A 21342-nucleotide genomic window follows, 5' to 3' on the forward strand; every position below is an offset into this window, starting at 1 on the left:
TGTGTTTGTTGGAAATACATGTGAAGTAGTAAAAATATTTTGTGCATTTTTTTTTTCTGTTCATGTTTCAACTGTCCTCAGCTGTGACAAACCATAAAACCAAGGTAACAACACATATTGAATTAAGCCAGCTTTTGGTATGTACCTGCTCTTCCACGTGCATTTTAGTGTACACACAAATCACACAGCAAGGGTCCAAGAGAGTCATAAGAATTTTACTTCATTTAATTTTGCTTTTTCATCAAGCAGCACTTGTATGAGCATGTGTGTATGGGCACAAAAAAAACCTCCTCATGTGGACACAAAGGAGTTTTGGTTGAACCTCATCATCAGTCTGATGCTCAGTGTGTACAAAAAGCTTCATTAGAAGAATTTATCTCCCAATACTAGAATTATTTCTGAAGTCCACTTTGTAAAGGTCAGCCAGCATCCTAGAGAATTCCAACTCATATGCCTTATCTCCTTTTACCTTATCTAATCTTAGTGAAACTATCTTGATTAAACATAAAAAACATAATCTTGCACATACTGAAAACCCTGTTTTCTCAGTACTTTGTGTCAGTAAGTTCCAAAATTTAAAACCCTGTTTTCTCACTATTTTATATCAGTAAGTTCCAAAATTTTAAGGAAAAAAGCTTGTCACACTTAACAATCCTAAAAAAATCTATCTAGTCTGCATCCTATCTCAAGTGTCAATAACAAGTAAGTAAGGAAAATCAATGAAGAATGTCACAAGTAGAAAATATTTTTTCACAGGATACCTTTAAATGCCTTTTGGAGGACCAAGACAAGGATTTGTATTTCATTAGTTTAGTTTTCTTTTCTAAAGTGCAATCAATGATCTTTATATTATATTTTTATATTTCCTTTCTGCACATTTAAAGCAACAATTCCCATGACAGAAATTCAATGTATTATCTGGTTGGACACACATGTAGCATGATCTTCCTTCCTGCAGGAGATGATGACAATCAATACCAGCCTCCTGATTAATCTGTTATGCTGATGGCTGGTGTAACAAGCACAATTCTTGTTGAAAACCAGTACAGTTCTTAATTTCAGTTCTCTGCATGATATGTATCTCTATGTGTCTCTACTTCACACATGCACTGTTGTCTTTGCTTCATCATCTAACTGGTGAATAACTAATTTTTCCCCAAATACAATGTGCAGAAGGCAGTTTCAGTTGCATCAGGATATCACATGCCACATGATAAAGTCTACTGAAAAATCCTTCCTTTTAAAAGATCATGTCTATTTAATTTATCTGTTACATCGTCTCTAACTTAACTGTGACTGAAATATGGATCTTATTGTTTTGAACAGGCTGTGATTCCTGAGGTGATTTATTGGGATAAACTCAAGGGGCCAATTTCATACACCATTAGACTTTGTGAGAGAAACATGTACCTGTTAATTCTGAAATGCCCTGGATTTCGAGGACACGGTGAATGTTGGGCAGTGTGGTGAGCACGGTGCTAGAACACACCAGTGCCCCAGGTGTGTGCAAGCTGTCCCCAGCTTGCCACCAAGCAACCACCATCTTCACAAGTTCAGTGTAAAACACAGCTGTGCCAGCCAGCTCTTCACCACCTGCCTTGAGAGCTGAGTTTTATATTTCCTTCTCCAAGACAAGCAGACAAAATCTTATCAGGCTGCCCACAAATTTTCCATTCCAAGCTTTCAGCTCTGCTATGGTGTGTTGCAGTCTTCCTCACTTAGCTGTTTGAGCAGGGAGGGGATGAAGTGAGTGGGGCAGAAACAAGCGGCAATTTCTCCTGGATCATAAAATACTCGGGGTGATTGCTGGGCATGGTTAGTACCAGGCATCAAGTTCAAAAATGCCTTCTCTCATAAAAGAATTATTAATAAAGTGCAATGATGAGCTAATCTCCAATGATGCTTTAAAACAAACAACCAAAAAATTCTCTAAAATACATTTCTTGGGGGTTAACATTTGATTATTTTTGTGTTAAAGAATGAAGAGGGGAAAGAAGACAGTGATCCTGGTGGTGGAGCACACACTGAGAAGGTCTCCCTAAAAACCAGTGACTCTTTGGAAAGTCTCTACAGTCTGAACAGTGGCCAGAGCTCATCTAGTAAGTACAAGACACCTATACTTCTTATTCAGTCACTGGATCAATATAGTTATTGCTTATGTCTGTGGAATCAGAGCTGGTGATCAAAAATGTGATGGTAGAGAGCTCTTCATTCTGGCAGACAAAAGTGTAATTTGGTTAAATGGGTAGCAGCTAGGGTAGGTATGCATCTATCCAGAAATAAGTTGAGTGTTTTTTAAGAGTGGAAATACTTACTGAAGAAAACAAGCCCAGGAATTATAAGGCATAGGGCTGGTATATATGCCATAAATTTTTGTGGGGTTATCACTGCCTTAGTGCTGGGTTTGCAATCACTGGATGCAGCCACACAAGATGGTGGGGGATGTGGGTCTCACCTGGCAGCTTTGGGACATGATGCAGAGAGACACAGCCCACCTGAAACCCACTGAAAACCCTCCCCCACCAGGGTAGCCTTGCTCAGGTGAGTCTCTGATGAGAAATGTGCCTCCACCTCTCTCTGTGTTGCCCTGCTGTGGATATTTGCTGGGTGGCAGGCCACAGCTGTCCCTGGTTACACTGCTGTGGCACCCTGCAGGCACTGCCTGAGCCCTGAGTGCAGACTGGAGCTGCAGTCCAGACCATTTGCACTTAGAGTTTATCTGGCCCTGAGATGGAGCTGTGCACTTAAGCAATCACCTCAAACAAAACCATTTTTATGATCATTTTCTGTGACGTGATTTGTGAAAATCGTATATGGGAGTTTACTTCCAATACACTGCTGCTCTTATCTAAAAACATATTTGGATGGGATATTGCAGAGCTTGCTCAAATTTGCTTGAATTACTCTGCTGATATTTTATTGCTCAACTTGGATAAAATGACAGGCAGAAATGTTGATAAGATTAAAATTTCCCTCTGCAATGCAGCTTCCTTTGATGTTTCAGCTAGCTCTGGAATGAAATAAAATAACTTCTACAGTACTTGTTTTCATTTCTCTGAATAAACAGGAGAAGTTCAGCAGAATTAATTCCTTAAATTGCACTTTTAAGGTACATTTTATTAATCTGCAGAGGTAATATTTCAAAAAGCCTGTAAATAAAATGCGTAGTCTAATAGTATCATCACCAGAAAAAGATTACTTTAGGGAAGATATTAATGAAAGATCTCCTACCCATTTTGTTCTGTCTCTTGTAGAATGATTTTTATTGAATGTAGTTATCCTGGAAGGTGTCAAACCCACACAGGATACGCTCTGTCTCTGATTCTGTGGTATTGACCCCCTTCCTTTGGGCTGCTGTGCAGAGTTGCACGTGTGGGCATTTGGTGCATGCAGGGGTGTCTCAAGCTGCCTCTCTCCCAGGTGGGGTGACCAGCTGCTCGGATGGCACCAGCAACAGGGACAGCCTCCGCTTGGACGATGAGGTGCCCTACAACGGCCCCTTCTGCGGCCGAGCCAAAGTGCACACCGACTTCACACCCAGCCCTTATGACACTGACTCGCTGAAAATCAAGGTAAGACAGCCACCAGGACTCCTTCTCTCCCACTAGCAATGCCAGGGGGACCATATTTTACATGTAAATAACACATTTAATAATGAATTTTTACCTGCCCAAGCATGTGGAACACTCTAAAATCAAGGCTGGTCTGGTTTCACAATGCTTCTACAAGGACTTAGTTCAGACCAGGCTGCAAAGCCAAGTCCTGCTAAAGGCTTTTTAAGGCACAAATTCCAGGCAGGAACCCCTTCATGGTATCTCCCTACCTACCCCAGCCTTCCTCAGAGTAAAATATGTGTTGCTTCCCACATACAAAACGGGAGAATTGGGATGTTGTCTGTGGGAAGCATACAACAACACAGATGCAGGGTCTGGAGTAAGAAAGAGTAAAGTCTCATGGGATGTGAAGTTGTCTCCCCAAGCTTTCCCAGTCACAACTAGGATATATCCAAAGCTCAGTGGCACCCATTGCCTTTAATAAAAACAGTTTGCCTTTCCATTAAACTTTTCTTTAAGCCTATGTTTGAGCTGTGAACATTCTTCAGTCCAGACATGGTAAGGGGTGCCTGGGTTGTGTGAGTGAGGAACAAGAGCAACAAACAGGGGTCCAGTTGAACATTACTTAAAAAGCCCAACCCTTTAGACTCTTTTCTTCTTCACAGCTTCTTCATTTTGTCAAATCCTGTATCTCACACAGACTCCCTCTCCTACTCTCTGGCCTACATGAGAGCTGTTGCTCTGCTGGTACTTGCAGTCTTCAGCACTTGCCCTCCACTTCCATCCACATCTAGGGCATTTCTTTTAATACAGTTTAACAATTTTAACTATTTAACTGGTCATGAAATGGCAAATATCTGCTGGCTCATATAGGTTTCTTTTTTTATTCATTAGGGTGGTGTGTTTTGGAATTATAAGCTGATACTTAGGGTTGAAATCCCCTGTATTTATCACACAAAATTTCAGTACCCTGAATCTGAACTCAAAACACATCTGCAGCTTGGCTTGGAGCCACTGCCTAATCCTGACCTGCAACCACATCTGAAGCTCCTGAGCCTGCACGAGTTTGTAGAATAACGTGTGCTTGTAGGCCTTTAAATAAATGTTTGTTTAGTTTCCATTTCAAATGTTCTCACAGCTCTGAGACCCATGTTCTAACTAAACCAGGTCACCAGCTCACAGTCAGTTTTGTACTTGGGTTTGTACAAAAACTAGGGTGACCACTTGACTTGCTGTTCCTTGACCAGACCAGAAAAGATGTAAATCTTGGACCTGTGGACACATCTTAACAAATTGAGTTTGATGTCTGACTTTGTAACAGAATCCCAAACGAAGCAGGCATTTGTTGGATAATTCTTCAAAGGCTTTCAGCCTTTTTCTGTGATACATGCCAAGAAGAAAGGGCCTGTTTTTGAGGTCCTTGGAAGCAAATTGTGTAGGGTGCATGACTTTGTAAGAGCCTTTTCACTATGAGAATTACTCAGAATGACTGTTTTCCTGAGTTGAGACCTTGGTTCCCACAGTGTGGCTGTGAACACCTTCACCAAAAAACCTTCTTGAAATAGCTGTGTTGTCACCTTTTTAAGCACTCATATTTGTTAAGGGAGTTAAATGTTCTTTATTGTCTTTGAGAAATGCAGACAGTGATTTTTTCCTGTAAAATGGGTAGGAGTCCACCTTTCACATAGATCAGCTATCTTTTTTTGGAGACCCTTGAGAGGCTAGATAATAAGATTGTTCTGTAAATGCTATGGCACATATTTTGAAAATAACATTACAGTCATCCCTTGCTTCTTGCCAAAACTATGCCCACTGCCCATGACAAAAGTTAATTGCTGAGGTAACCCTATCCCTTTTCAGGGACCAAGTGGAGAACAAAAATAGTGAGAGGGGCTGCTTGTGCTCACCTCTCCTTCACAAAGGTTTGGAGATAAGGACTAGCTCCACTTTCTGTAATTATTTTCCTGGGATTTTATAAAAGCAAAGGCACCAAATCTAGATAATTAAAAAAAGTTACTTCACACTGACTAGTGCTGGTTTTGGTCCATAGAGAAAAACTCCATGTAACAAACCAGAGGTGTAAGCTGTGGTGTGCTTTTTTTATTGTTCTAGAAAGGAGACATCATAGATATCATCTGCAAAACTCCCATGGGCATATGGACAGGCATGCTGAACAACAAAGTAGGAAATTTCAAGTTCATTTATGTGGATATTATCTTGGAAGAAGAAGCTGCACCCAGAAAGATAAACCCACACAGAGGAAGCAAAAGGACCAAGCCTAAAACATTGCAAGAGCTCCTGGAATGTGTCCACCTGCAGGTCAGCCAAGGCATTTCCCAGCTCTGTTTGAAACGTTCCCTTTCTGTGCGCTCGGGTTTGAATGTCATTTACAGGCAGGAGGAGAAAGGCAGGTTTCAGCAGTTTTGATGTCAGCAAAGCAAAGCAAACTCGTGTCTGTCTTTTATCTGATGTGAGTGATGCCAAGATGATTTTTTGCCTTTTCTTTATATACCTCTTATATAACTTCTATGTAACCTCAGTATTCTTAGCATACATACTTGTAATTCCTTAAGTCTGATAACAGCATAGCCCCAGTATTTTGTTAGGCCAGGAGACCAAACATCCTAAAGACCTCATAGTAGGAGGCCAGAAAACCCGACACTGTCTTGGGAAACCAAGGTGCTCTCTAGAAAATATCCTATAAACTGGAGATTTGGCCCATCCAGGGGGGAATTCCATGGATGGAGGAATATCACACCATTCATCCAGGCCTCCCATTGAGGCATCCTTGTTAGATATGCTGATTTATAAGGTCTATAAATCATTTACACAACCAATGGTGTGTGTGCATTGCAGCACATTGCACCCTGGTGAAGTGTGCACCAATACGGATCCTTATTAAATACTGAGGTAAAACCCCCTTATCCCTTAACTGTGTTTGGTTCTCAGTTTTTAAGACCAGGAAAGGCATCATGAGTGGCTTATAGAACTGCATTTTACCTCATCGTGTGGCTGGGCTGGGAGAGACAGACTCTTAGCCCTGTCTCACTCAGAGAGGGACACTGGTGACTTGTCAGCTCAGCCTGACTGCAGCTGCGTGTTTAAGTACAGGAAATGTGTGGCTGTGGATGTTTCAGGGGCAGGGCTGCAGTCTGACTCCAGAGCCAAAACTGAGAATTTGTGTTTCTCATTTCTTGTCATCTTTAGGGAGCAATAGTATTTTTGCACCAGGCTCATGTTGTGCCTCTCTCCCTCTCTGCAACCCTAGATCTTGACTGAGTGTCAAAGTGTAATGAGGTCGTGATTTACAAGTAACATTTTTAATAAGGGTAATTGCTTTGCTGCTGATGCAAACACTCCTTTCCCTGGAGCATGCACAGAGGTTTGTACTGACTTGACACACAATTCAAGGGGGACCTTGTGTGACACAGCAGGGCCCAGGGCTCCCTCTGCTTCTCCCCTTGCTTGGATTAAGGGGTTCCTCCTCTGAAAAGGCAGAGCACTCCTCACCTCAGAGCCCCTCCTGGGCTCAGCATGGGGGACACTCATGGAGTGATCCACAAAAGTCCAGACCCTCAGCAAATTAAATAATTTCTGACAGAGCTCTGCCCTGGTGCTGTTTGCTGCTGGGCTGTGCTAGGGAGCTCAGGCACAGATGCTGGCATGGCCAGGAGGGCTCCCAGGCATCTCTGCCTCTGTTCCCTCTTGTTCTTCACCTCTACCAAAGATAAGTCAATTGGACTGGAGAACAGAGTCCATTTCAACCTGGCCAAAGAGAAAAAGTGAAATCGTGCCTATTCCTCTACTAAACACAGTGCTTGTTTCCATGAGAGGATTTGCTTGTTTCCTTTTGTAGGAATATGCCTCAACCCTCCTGCTGAATGGCTATGAAACTCTAGAGGACTTGAAGGATCTACATGAAAGCCACCTTATTGAATTAAATATTTCTAACCCAGAAGACAGGGCAAGATTGTTATCAGCAATTGAAAATCTCCAGGACTGTGACAGTAAGTGTTTAAGATTTGTCAAGAGTATATGCACTACTATCTTAAGCAAAAGAGAGCTTAGGTCAAATAGCTCCAATAAAGAATTTTTGTTAATTTTTTTAAACAACATTCTGCAGATAATTACAATTTTTTTCTTCCCTCACTTCATCCCACACTTAAATCCTTATCCAAATTAGCTTTTTTGGTAGGAAAGTGTTGTAAAAAAAAAACAAAACAAAACAAAAAAACCCAACCAACCAACCAAGCATATATATATATATATATATATATATATAATAGCTGGTTTCCATTCTTCTCTCAAAATTAATCTAACTTCTGTTTCTGGTGAGTTTCCAAGAGTTGAACATATGGGGTGTGTATATGCATGTGATCACCATGTTGTTTTCTTCACTTGTTCCTTTTGTGGGGAGTGGAAAAGCTAGGATACGGAACAGGAAACTTTTCTTATGATATTTTAATGATATTTCCAGTCTGACTTTGAATTGTAAATAATTTATGTCAGTTTTGTAGAAACTACACCTAAGCATCTACTTAATTAGATACTCAGCCAAAACAGGAGGGAGGGGTTTTCATCTTCATTAATATTTGTGCATACTCCCCCCATGCTGAGCAGTCATGCCATCAAACGTCCACTTCCAATTGAGATGCATAGAAAAAGGAGAGAGAAGGATAAACAATGTCTTCCTGGGATTGTTTAAAAGCAATTTTTTCAGGCATCCACTTATTATCTGTCTCACTATGTAGACAGCTTTCAATTTTTTTTTTCTGAATGTTTGGGCTTTTTTTGGAACCCCATTTGTACATTAAGTTGTTCCTGTTCTTATTCAGCTTCCAGCTAAAGGCTCTTGCAAATATGTTGGAGTGCCATTAGAAAGGTTTTCTTTGCCCTCCAGGTTCAGAAGTTCTTTCTGGTCTAAAGCTCAGTGAGATGACAGGTTCGAAAAGAACTCTTGAAGGGCTGTCTATGTAGAAGCAAAGATTGAAAGAGTGAATCCAGAAAAGAAAAGGGTTACATTTTGCACAGGTTTTATTGCAGGGATCTGCCAGGAAGGCACTGAAAATGTACATGCTGAGTATAGTGTGTTTGTTGTGGGAGCCAGCCTTGCTGTGCTTTCTGCACCTATTACTGTGAATGTTTTTCCACATTTAACACCAGAAAAATAGTAAAGAAACATTCTAGATTGTAATTTTGCAGTTTTGCATAGGTGTGAAAGCCAAACTGAAAAATAATGGTTTCTAACAGACCACACGAGTGCTGAACTGCTCTGTAGTGGTGAGAGTATGGTTTGCTATTTGTATTTGCTGGGTAACAAAAAGCAGAGCAAGCAGCTTTCGATGCTGAATGTGTCTTAACCCCTAATGTTCCACATGCACCTGTGCAAGAACCAAACCTAACAAGGTCCTTATGTCTGCCATATTCTGAAAATGAATATATTCACCCTTATTATCCAAATTGGGTTCTTCCTACGTTGGCAGCATAGGATTTAGTCACTTCTCCAGGCAAAACAGTGTCCCTGATGTTATCTGCATGATTTAATAGTTCAAATTCTTGTAACAGCTCTGGGAATAATAACATTAAATCTTATAAAGGGGTCCATGCTTCAGAATCAGTGACAACACTGTAGTCTTATTTCAAGAGATGAAATGAATATTTGTTTCACATGCACTTTAGATAGGTACAGCAAATCTTTCCAGTATTCAAATTCAATCAAATAATTTTCCCATAATTTATGAATGCTCACAGGGACTAGAACCACAACATCCTTTTGTGTCATACCAGCTATAAGCATTCATTTAAGTCTAGTTAAATTTGGCAAGATTCGTGTATATTTTAGGGTAAGCCATGAGTAAATACTGTCCTAGTTTAATTCTTGAATCCTCACCGAGTCTGGTTCAGAGGGATCAGAGCATTTGTCACATGACTGGTGGGGACAGAACTGAACAACCTGTTCCAGAAAGGAGGATACTACAGACCAAAATGGAGAGTAGCTATCTGTTAAGTTGTTATAACAAAAGACAGGGTGTCAAGATGATCTTGGGGATAAGCTCCACATGAGTCTGACGTTGTACGAATCATTTGACCTCTTTGTCCTTCTGTCAATCAGATTGGAAAATTGGGTTGAAAGAGCTGGGTGCTACTCTGAAAGTGAATTCTGCATCTGGACTGAACTTTCCTGGGTCAATATTTTTTTTTTCCTAAATGGGTATGGCTCAGTCCAGCATAAATGATTTTTTAATTAAAATTGATTTTGTGCATTGCTTAGAAGTGAGCTGCATAATTACCCACAGCTACAACGTAATCTGTTTATTGGCCAAGAGAATGCTAGATAGAATTTCAGCACTTTCCAGGTAAAAAGTTCACTTTTAAAAAATAAGCTTTATAAAAACATAAGCTAAGGCCATGGACTGTAATTACTGTTCTAGGCCCATCTTTCTCACAGAGCTTGGAAGACTTCCATGTCTCTGCATTCCATTCATGCTTCCATGTTTGATTAATGGATGGAGAGGCAGGTATGGCCCAGAGTTGAAATACAAGGGTTTCTGAGTTTTTGTGACACTGCCATTACTCAGAACAACCAAGTGTGCTGGAACATAGCCTCATTTTACTGGACCCTCCTAGAAATGCAGTTAAACAAGGTTTCATATTTCTTTAATGTGAAATCTGATCTTGTGAGATGTCCAGAGGTTTTTACAAGGCTTTTAATTTCTTTGTCATTCCTTGGCTTTTTCTTGACATTTATTATATGTTAGACTAAATAATTTCTTCAGGACACATACTCGTGGTGTATAATTCATCTTGCAGAATAAACATTTATTGAGTTTGCTAACCAAAAGACCTGCAGCAGTAGTTTCTACATCATATGCTACTTAAAGCCATGCAAAATACAGGATTTTTGGCAGTCACATTTTTTTAAACTTACATTTGATTTAGACTGTGAGTGAGTTTGAAAGAATAAATTTTACCCATCTTATACTATGAATTTTAAAAATAAGTTTTATTTAGCAATTGCTACCACACAGCATTTTTAAAGCAGATTTCTCTTTCTATTGCTGCACTATCTTCTTTCTTCCTTTCCTGGGAGTCCAGGCCCAAATTCATCATCTTGAAGTACTTCATGTAGCAAGGCTATCCTACAACTGCAAGGATTTGTAAGCTCCTCATGACCTTCTCCCCTTCTCAGACATTTTTTTAGATTTTCTATAAGTTGGTCAAACCTATATATTTGGGGCAAAAGTCTTGGTTTCCATGAATTCAGGCTGTGAGGAGAAAAAAAAAAAGCTTTTTCATAAAGTATTTCTTAATAGCTTTCCATTCTTCTCCCAGATGGCTTCTAGACAGGAGATGGATGTCTGTGCTTTTGTAGGATGCTATTTTTAAAGTGAAGCAGTTGCTGGATTGTTAATGAATAAAGTAATAAAAGAAGTTTGGAACTTCTTTTCTTGACCGCTTCCCAGGACACACGTTCCTGTGTGTGCAAAACAGGCTTGATTCTCTTCTCACATAGATGATTTAAATCAAGAGGTTCATCCCTGAAATCCACTCGGTTACACTAGTCCAAAGCTACTCTGAGCTAAAGAAAAATTAGACTCCATTGGATATGTGCATGCAGGTAATTTTATGGAAAAACCCCAAAAGGTGAATATGTGCAATTTGGGGGATAATATTTTACATTTATCTCCCCAAATCCATTTCCTTAGCTTGCTTTTCATATTTAAGTGCAGATCATACTTTAAATTCCATTACTAATACCAAATAAGGTTTACTCTTTATTTATTGTTCTTGGACAGCAAGATAGGAGATAGATAAGGACATGACTTTCAGTTCTCAGTCACATCCTTTACGTGAGAATCAGGGACCAAGAATTCCATTTTACACTGGGCAGTGCCTTTCAATACATGGGATCATACAGAACCTTGTCAAGGTCAAATAGTGCTCAAAGACAATCTCCCCTTCTGTACTGTGGTACAACACATTGGCCTGAACATAATATTTCCAGATTTCCCAAGGAAGTTCATCCTTGCATGAGTATTAGTATTTTTCACTTTTTTTTTTTTTCAGGCACATCTGTTTGCTTCCAGATTTTAATAAAAAAGGAAGCTTCTCATTTCTGTTTTCACCACAAGTTCTCACATCAGTTCAATAACTTTTTGCTTCCACAAAAGCTGCGCCTCTGATTTCAGTGGATGCAATATTTTAAGTTGCGTATCTCTAAATATCCACAAAATACTTAGTCTTTTGAATGCCCAAAGTACTGCACAAACCACTCCAGGTTTCTCTGCATCTTTTCCAAGAATTACTGCCCTTTACTGCTCCCAAATGATCCTTTCTGAGAGTTTGATGCACTGTGAGATCTCATTTCATTTTCACACTTAGATGGTCTAACAGGTGCCGGTGATACATGGCCTTGTACATACGTAGATCTGGCTTCATCCTCCAAAACTGACTTTGTTCAGTGGGGCCCAGTGACAGGGCAAGGAGCAATGGCCATAAATTAAAGCACAAGAAGTTTCATCTCAACATGAAGAACTTTACACTGAGGGAGGCAGAGCACTGGAGCAGCTGCCCAGAGAGGGAGCAGAGTCTCCCTCTCTGGAGACACTCCAAACCCGCTTGGACACATTCCTGTGTCACCTGCTCCAGATGACCCTGCCTTGGCAGGGAGGTTGGACCAGATGATCTCCAGAGGTCTGTTCCAAGTATCCTGTGATTCTGTGATTTTGAGCCTTTAGTTACTGAAAGGTGCTGCTCAGTACTGCACTGCTGCACCTCCCAGGAGGGCAGGTGAGTGACTCAGCCTAAAGCACTTAGGAGCCCAGTGCTCCTAGCCCAGCTGACAAAATTCACAAAGGGAAACTCTCAGAGAACTCACTTGTGAAGTTTGGTTTGCTCTTTGGTGACCTTCTTTTTGTCCAAGACAAAATCCAAGCCTCCTGCCACTCATCTGGGTTAAACTGACATAACTGCACAGGAGTCAGAGTGACCTCTGTGCATTCTTGAGTTGAATTCCCTTAAAGCCAAGCTTAAAGTGCTTCCCTAATCAGGACTTTAACCTCATTAGAAAGGGGAAAAGCGCTGGTGAAGGGAAAAAGAAATCTACCCTTGCACGTGTCCGTGCACATCTAAGTCATTGAATAACAAAAACTCATTTTAAAGGTCTAAGTAGTGAGGAAGATAAGGGATGCATCACACATCTCTCACCAAGGCTAAAGGCCTCACATTTTTTTTCAGAAGTCTGAATATAATCCTACTGTCTAAAAGAGTACTGAAATATATGTGTCAAAATGATGCATATCTAGGGCTCTTCTGGCCATATCATAGACAACAGTGACTGAGAGCCATTTATCTTATGTGAAACTGCTTTACTGTAGAAAAATGATAGGACTTCCATTTGTTGATAAGATAGTTATTTCTGATGATTCCGCAACATCTAACGGCAGTTTAATTTTATCAATTCCTGTTTTCTGTGCAGTGTGGCTTTCTTCTGATGTCCAAAAGATTAAGGCAGCAAACCTACCTTTCCTAGTGTAGAACTTGAGCATGTACACGTTAGAGAAAGGACTTAAGTAGAATGGAATAGAAGAGCCAAAAGCTTAAAAAAAAGAAAAAGAGCAAAAGTTCTTTTGCTCTTCTCATGAAGCAACTTCTAAAATTGCATGATATGTATTTTTATAATACTCAGGATCCTGTTCAAATGGTTTAGTAGTTACTGCATAATATTTAAGACTGCTTCAAAGATAAAAAAAGGCACCAAAGTTTGCTTGCAGTCTTTTCTTCATAAAAATGGAGGGGGAAGGGTGTTCTTCCAACTTTTTCTGCTTAGAATGAAAAATAGAAAATATAACATTTTTACTGTCTCAAACACCTGAATATTTTTACTCAGGTGTCTCAAACACCTGAATATTTTTGGTTTTCAGTTTTTCATGTAAGAAAATTCAACTGATTTTACAGAAAGTTTTACATTTATGTATGTTTTCTAAATAGAAATTTCTCATTTTCTTAATTGACCTAAATTCAGATTTAAAAAAAAAAAAAAAAGGAAAGAAATCACAGTTCCAGGCTTGTCTGTGCATTTTTCCCTGAAACACACTAGGGAGATATTGATAAAAAAATTAGGATCTGTTGTTCACATGGGAACTGCTTAGATTATATAGACAACTAGTTACAAGGCACTAATACAGTGACTAAGACCACATATTCCTTTTAATCCACTGGCTACTCAGTCTTCTTCCCATTGTAGAACAAACAAAGTGGGTGGGGGCTCCTCTCTGACCTTGACAATGTAAACAGGATTAACACTTTGCAGGTCAGTGCTTGCCATGGCAGCAGATGATCTGGAGGGGAAGATGAGAGGGCAGTGAGCAGCGTCAGGCGGCCGAGGAGATGAGGGGGAGGCAAAGGGCAGGAGGGCTCCTGGTGCTGCACAAGCCTTGGTTCCCTGTGCCCCAAGGTGGGATGGTGCTGCAGAGAGCTGGGGACACGCTCAGGACCAGGCTTTGCTGGGGCATTGCTGCTTTTTGTGCTGAATTTTGTGCTATCGCTACCAGCAGCAGTGGGAACACCTTCACCGGTGCGATGCCTTTGTGATTCCTTCCTGATTTCAATCAGAAATCAATCGGACCCTACATGATCAAATATTTTCCCTGCAAAGGGAGAGATAACATTTGACATGACAAACTGTGCTCTGTAAAGTGAGAAGGAGATCAAACAGTTACAGATATCAATTAAATCTGCTGCAACGTGTGCTCTTGCATGCAAGTGCAATTAACAATTAATTTATTAGAGAACAAGGTGGCACTTTTATTCCTTGAAAAATATTTAAAGTAATTTTTTTCATTATTCTTTGAAATACATATGTTTATGCCTATACCCTGGGACTTTATTGAAAAAATAACTTAGTTGAGACTTTGGATTCTTTAAAAAAATCAGCTAAGTTTTTCAATTTATTAGGCAATTGGAAGTTAGGGGATATTTAGCAAATTTAATCAGGCCAAACATATCTACAAAACTTCCATCAAGACCTCAAAATACTTCTCAATAAATCCAAGTGCTTTGTGAAGCTTGTTGAAATCTCACACAATGAAAAAGGTCTCCAAAGAAACTCTCCCACTGTTCCATTTCACTGTAAAGGAGTGAAAAATTTCAGTCTTTCATTTCTAATTTATTCTGTGTTATTCAATACAAGATAGAAAAAAAAATCAAATTTAAAATCTTTCCCATTTTACCAAATTTTAAACAATTGAAATAAAAGTCAATATGAATGCTCTTTGTGGAAATTTTAAAATTCTAGGAACTAAAACAGATTTTGATACAGCATTAAGTCCTTCATATATTTGAACTTCCATTCTGCCTGAACTTGAATTGAGACAGTTTAGATATGACTAAGATCAGAACTGACTGTTTAACCAAAGAGTAACAAAACAAGTGGAAGAAGGGAATTTCTTTGCAAAAGCAAAGAGGTACCTTTTTTCTGAGGGGATAAAAATCTGGAGCAAAACCATCTGTTTCCTCTGAGATGTGTTCCTTTACTTTATTCAGAAAGCCAAATACAGTTTGAAGTAAAACTACAGCTACAGGTGGTTGGTAACAGCACAAGAAAAAAAAAGTAGGAAATGGAAAGATTTATATTTTATAGCTCATTTTCTTAAGAAATTTACTGTGAGTAAACATGTACTTCACAGCTAGAGAACAGAAAGAGGAAATTTAAAACCAGTACACATAAGAGTCATTAGATACTTGTATGTCCTCTCTTGAACTTTTCTGTTGATACTGCCAGTGAGTTCCAGATTTTTGAATTTGAACAGATCAGTCGTACAGCAGCTAAACAAGGGCAAATTATTTGCAAGATAATTTTCTTCTACTTCGTTTTGGAACAGCGTTCAAAAACCATACAGCAGAAATTAGGCACCTTAGCTTCCTCTGAGGTTTCTGTGTTTTGGAAAATAACCTTCTGGATATCAAGCTGCGCTTGGTGGAAGTTTCCATCAGCCACCCACTCCTGCTGAAAAGCTGGGTGCTTTAGAAAAGCTGGTTGGCACGTCTTTGTGCCAAGCACTTCTGAAGGGCAGTGCATTCTCTCTGCTGCAGAGAGCATATCAGGTGGTGGGGGTTGCACTCCACAGACACAGAGATATGGAGAAATGTGTTTTAAACAAGGCTCAGTGGGCCCTGGCGTTAATTCAGTATCCCGCTCTGTGATACACCAGCTCGGGAGAGGGAAGGTTCCATCTCTGCTGTGGGCACGGTGACCACACACAGTGACTGCTGCACTCTGCACTGCCTGAAGGACCTCAGCAGAAAGGATCAGGCCAAAGCCCCCAGCATTCATCTCTGAGAAAGATCCAGAAGGAAAAAGACCAACCTCATTGTCAACTCAGGTGTTGCTACACTCGTGTAATCGTACTTTCAATTCTCTCTGCTTCTGATGGACAAAATATATTGATGTAGTCATGTGTAGGTTACCAGCTCTGTTTCCAGAGTTCTTCAAGATCAGTCATGCTGCTATCTCAGCTCTTTCCCAAGGTACTTGTATTGACAATTTTTTCTTTCTTTTTCTGTTCTTTCTAGTTGAAGAACAGCAGACAAGTGAGGATGGTCAGGAGACGCAGAACTTGAGCCCTCACCAGAGTTTTGACAAATCACAGTTAAATGACTGTCCAAGAGATTCTGGCTGTTACATCTCATCAGAAAATTCAGATAATGGTAAAGAAGAAGCAGACCCAGAAGCCCTGTCTGACATGGTGCAGTCAATAACAATCAGTGAGTCAAACTGATTCGGTCCTGCTGCTTTTCTGCAGATTCTCAGAAAAGACAATCACATTTGTCAGTATGGTGGCACAGAAGCAGAATACAAAATATTCTCAACACTGAAAATCTACCTTTTTCTGATTCAACAGCTCTAAACTGTTTCATATGTGGACACTTGATAGCTAAATATTAGTTGATGATAAGAATTTCTCATGTTTTTCTTTTCAGTGAATCCACAGGTTTTTCCCTGAAAAAGTTTATACAAAAGTATTTATAAATATTTGTACAGCAAATGCATTTTCTATAATAGTAGAGATTTTTTTTTAGGTAGTGGTTCATAATCCAGAGATGTAAATTTCTGGAACTGTGCAAAATGTAAATATTGTACATATTTATTTTAAAAATATATGGATTAATCACACTGTCTCTATTTGCAGCTGTGTTTTGCTGATTTGTATACAGAATGTCTTTTCATTGATATATCATCATAATAAAAAGGTGGATACAGTCACACCCTACTTTGAAAAGTACCAAGCCAATTCTCACTAATATTGAAGCTGTTTAACACCACTTTTCTCCAAAATGAGCTCTAAAGTAGACTGTCATTTTTCTTGTACTTTTTCCTGGAGGCATGAGAGAACTGTAGGGTGAATCTGAATTCAGTTCTCCGTGGTCCTTATGTTGTGGAAGAACAGAGCCATGCAAATGGCAGTGGCAATTTTTTTATGGTTCTTTTCACACCTGTTCTCATTTGTCCCAAGCATTATACAGAGAATTCAAACTCAGAGCAAAAAGCCATCAGGATCAGTGCTATGCTTTTATGATAATGTTTTGTGAAGGTGTTGCCTTTTTTGTGTGGTGTGAAGTTTGTTAATAGAGTATGTGTTTGTGTACAGAATTGGAAGCTAACATGGTTATTGTACCTGTCTTTCATATGAGATTTTATTGTCTTTTCCCAATATGTTTCACACTCGAATACACATTTTAACTGCCTGTCTTCTTTTAGAGTACTTCTTTCAATAATAAACAGAACCATGTGTTTAAGCCCTTTAAAAATACTTGGTTTTTAATGTGGTCGTTACATTTCAAAGACTGCTCTCTTCTAAGACTAACACAGTAAATAGTAATTCCACTGAGGATTTTTAGCATGCATAAGAATCTGTGTATCAAGTCAATAGGGGGATTTTTTGCTCAGTCATTAGTCACAAAATTTTCATAATTTAAGGAATTTTGCATTTATGTTAAAGAGCTTCCACATATTGCTGACAGCTTGAAAGAAAATCACCTTCAGAAGAGATGAAACACAAAAAGTTCCACCCCTAAAGGAGTACTTCTGAAGAAGCTATAAACAAATGGAAAGCTTTTTCTCCCTTTCTTTTTCCTTTCCCCAATGCAAGTGTCTTCTGTACTTTTCATGACTTCTCAAAAGACTACTGCTGTCAGACACACAAGTCTGCTTTGAAGGCTGTAGTATAAAATTGCCATTTTAGAAAATTGCATTAACAAGATTTCAAAGATTTGGAGTAAATAAACTCTGTTTAGGAAAAAAAACCCAACCAAACAAACAAAAAAACCCCACCAAAACACTGGAAAGGCAACTACTATGATTTGTTTCTGGTTTTAACTTACTTTTGATACCAGCAACAAATGTCATCATTTAGCAGCAATGAGCCCATACTGCCAGGTGTGGAGGGGATGCAGAAACCTTGGTGGGATGCAGAATCTGAGAGCTTGTATCAAGCAGCTGTATTTGTTTCTTAATGCTTTTCCAGCCAGTAGTGCATCGTGTCATGCAGTACTGACATTACTTAATATGACTTAACTTCTGAAATAATGGGTTTGAACTGGCTTCTATCATCTCCTCATTCTAGAGAAGGACTAAATTCAGCTTGAATTTCTCTCAGAGGGACTTATCTTGTGGCTTTTGTGGCAGATTGCACTTAGTCTTCAGGTTCTGAGGACATCTGCAAAATTGCTGAACCTATAAAAGGATGTTGAGGTGAGTTTAAATATGATTGTGACTGTCAAGAAGCAGTTAAGTTAGCTGGGTCAAGGACTACCAGCCACAGAGACCAGAGCTGTGCCCTGATACAAATACTCTGACAAATGTTAATTTGCACAGGTTTGCAAATGAAAATAGGCCTCCCTAAACAGTTGCAGTGAGACAGGCAAAGCTTTCAACAGAGCAAAATACCCAACAGCTGCTGTATTTTACAGGAATTAAACTCTGCCTATTGGGCTGATGGCAAGGGGATACAGGTGTAAGGTGAAGTAGTTGGGAATGAAGGGCACGAGTTGTAACTGCTCTGATCTTCAATCAGCAAGGCTTTGTCAAAAGGGCCTCTTATTTAGAAAAAGATATCAACTGAAAGCTTGTTTGAGACTTTTGTAGCTTCCTGCAAAGGCAGAGCAGATTAGATCTCAGACTCAGACACTTCCGCTCTCTCACACTGTTCTGAGAAAAAGAATGAGGAAATTTTGTACCACAAAGAAAAAAATTTGTGTTTTCTACAAGCAGCAGACCCAACTGGCTTTTCTCTCTTAGTGGTCTCATTGATCATGCTGATCATGGATTAAAATGTTTGGAATAGCAGAAGCATTCCTCCAACTGGTTTAAGTGCTGGGTAATCTGAATAAATCTTATTCTAGAGTTCTTGGAAAAAGTCTGGTGGAGATCTAAGTGACTTTCAAGTAATTCTTAAAATTTCCCTGAGATAGGGAAGAGAAGAAAGCAGCAGAGGTTTTGTTCCTCTCTGTCACTTGCTCAAGAGTGTCATGTCCCTTTTCGTTTTTATCAACCTTCCTCTACACTTAAGGAGGACTAACACATTTGCAAGTCTCTTATTTGGAACCTGCTCCCTGCAGTTACAAAGAGATGCAAAGCCAGTCAGTAATAGCGGAGGCAAAGCTGATGAGGGGCAGCCCTTGCAGCCTTTAGGCAGTGGGGATTTCCTGGCTGCCCAGGGCTGTGCTGCAGGTGCAGCAGACTCCCCCAGAGCTGGCTACTGACACATGTGCTGCTGCTGCTGCTGCTGCCCACAGCAGAAAGCCACAACTCAGAAAGATTTGGGTGACCCCCACAAAAATTCAGGTGGTGGCAGGCCTCCTCCTTCCCAAAGCAAAACATCTCTGGTCAAATTTAGCAGTGTTTAACAGTGCTGCCCTGTACTCAGCCCCGTGTGACTGCCATCCACAGCTGGCATCACATTAAAGGAGGGCTGCTCTGCCATCAAAAAGAGGAGCTGAGTGCCAGGCCATGCATGATCCATGTGGACTAGCCTGCAGATCCCTGGAGGCAGCATCCTGCTCTCCAGGATCTGTAACCACACCTCTGAGAGTCAGAGTGCAGCAGCCTAGGGGCTAGCAGCAAGGAAGGGCTTGCTTTCATTTTGCTGAGGTGCCCGTGAGCACAGGAAGTGCAAAGAAGAATTTGGGCAGCTCTGTGGAAATTCTGGAGAGGATTCATCTCTGAGGGACTCGACTAACTGCAGGCTGCCAGCTGGACTTCACAGCACTCACACAACCCTGCCAATTGGCCCAGCCAATTTTCCACCCACCTTACCACTCAGTTTTCCATCCCACAGATCACCAATTCTACCCCTGAGTGTCTGGTCTGTGATGTGCAGAAGCCCACAGCTCATCAGCTGTGATAGAAAGGGCCCCTTTGTACCACAGCACTTTCTCCCACGTAGTGGCAATTGAAATAATTTCTGGCATTGCCATGGAGCTGCATCGCACTGATAGACCCATTTGTAAAGAAGGCTGGTGCACAGATAACAAGGCAATATTGAAAGAATAAATGGGTGCTGTGAAACAGACAGGCCAGTTTGTAGATGTCACAGTGTTCACAGGATGAGTACAACCTGCCCCTTGCCTGGAAATCAGTTTTTCCATTAAGTCAAGGCCAGTACAGTTCTTTCTGCCCACGTAAACACGCACAGATCTGTGGGCAGCACGTAAGGGAAGATGTGCCACAGGCTGCCCCTGTGCCTTGGGTCACAGTGGCACCTTGGTATCTGTCCTGAGACAGATTTGATGGCAGTCATGCAACTGAGTCACAGTGTCACAGATGCCTGAGCCTTTTGTCAGTCAGGAGAAGCAGTCTCAACATGTCTAGTAACAGCATGGCAAACGCTCTGCCTTTTTCACAGCTCACAGATGAGGTTTTGGGCTATGTTAGCTTTTGAATGCATTATTTGCATCATGCTCTGCCTGCTGGCTGCATATGTTGTGGTACTGCTTTGTGCAATGACACTCTGTGCTGGTCCAGGAACAGGTGACATAGGATGGCACAAGTTTATCCCTTTGGTTTATGAGTTCCTGCATGAGATGTTCATCTGTGTCCCTGTTCCCCAGTTCCTGGGAGGCAATAAGCAGATTTTTGCCTACAACTGATAGCGTGGAACAGGCTATAATATGGCTGTATGGAGCATTCAGTTTGTCTGTACCCAGCATTACCTGATGAACCCACCAGCCTGCAGCTCCTCATCTGCCTCTGATTTCCTGAGGATTGGCCACAGGAATGACACAGGCAGGAATCCTTGCTACAGGCACAGGCTGGAATCCTTGCTGCAGGTTGACAACCCTTAAACTGAACCCAGTTTTGGGGTTCCCAGCACAGGAAGGACCTGCTGGAGCCAGTCCAGAGAGGCACCAAGATGATCAGAGGGATGGAGCAGCTCTGGTATGGGGAAAGGCTGAGAGAATTTTCAGCCTAGAGAAGAGAAGGCTCTGGGGTGACCCAATTGTGGCCTTTCAGTACCTGAAGCCCACAGGAAAGATGGAGAGGGACTATTTACAAGGGTCTGGAGTGACAGGGCAAGGGTGAATGGCTTCAAACTGACAGAAAGCAGGTTTAGATAAGAGATTAGGAAAAAAAAATTATTTGCCGGTGAGGGTGGTGAGGCCCTGGAACAGATTGCTCAGAGAAGTTGAGGATGCCCTATCCCTGGAAGTGTTTAAAGCCAGGTTGGATGGAGCTCTGACAAACCTGGTCCTCTGAAAGGTTTCCCTGCCCATGGTAGGGGCTTGGAAC

General features: G+C 40.7%; 1 protein-coding gene across 1 annotated transcript in view; it reads left to right on the forward strand.

Annotated features, from left to right (window-relative positions):
• Positions 1 to 17351, forward strand: part of SAMSN1 (SAM domain, SH3 domain and nuclear localization signals 1) — a 34441-nt gene extending 17090 nt beyond the window's left edge. The window contains exons 4-8 of the mRNA XM_036383850.2: positions 1979 to 2099; positions 3421 to 3572; positions 5667 to 5873; positions 7411 to 7561; positions 16128 to 17351. Of these exons, the coding sequence (XP_036239743.1) occupies positions 1979 to 2099; positions 3421 to 3572; positions 5667 to 5873; positions 7411 to 7561; positions 16128 to 16333 (837 nt within the window). The 3' untranslated portion in view covers positions 16334 to 17351. The remainder of the gene's footprint in view (positions 1 to 1978; positions 2100 to 3420; positions 3573 to 5666; positions 5874 to 7410; positions 7562 to 16127) is intronic.
• Positions 17352 to 21342: the final 3991 nt, after the last annotated feature.

Source organism: Molothrus ater, chromosome 2 (assembly GCF_012460135.2).
Source record: "Molothrus ater isolate BHLD 08-10-18 breed brown headed cowbird chromosome 2, BPBGC_Mater_1.1, whole genome shotgun sequence".
NCBI lineage: Eukaryota > Metazoa > Chordata > Aves > Passeriformes > Icteridae > Molothrus > Molothrus ater.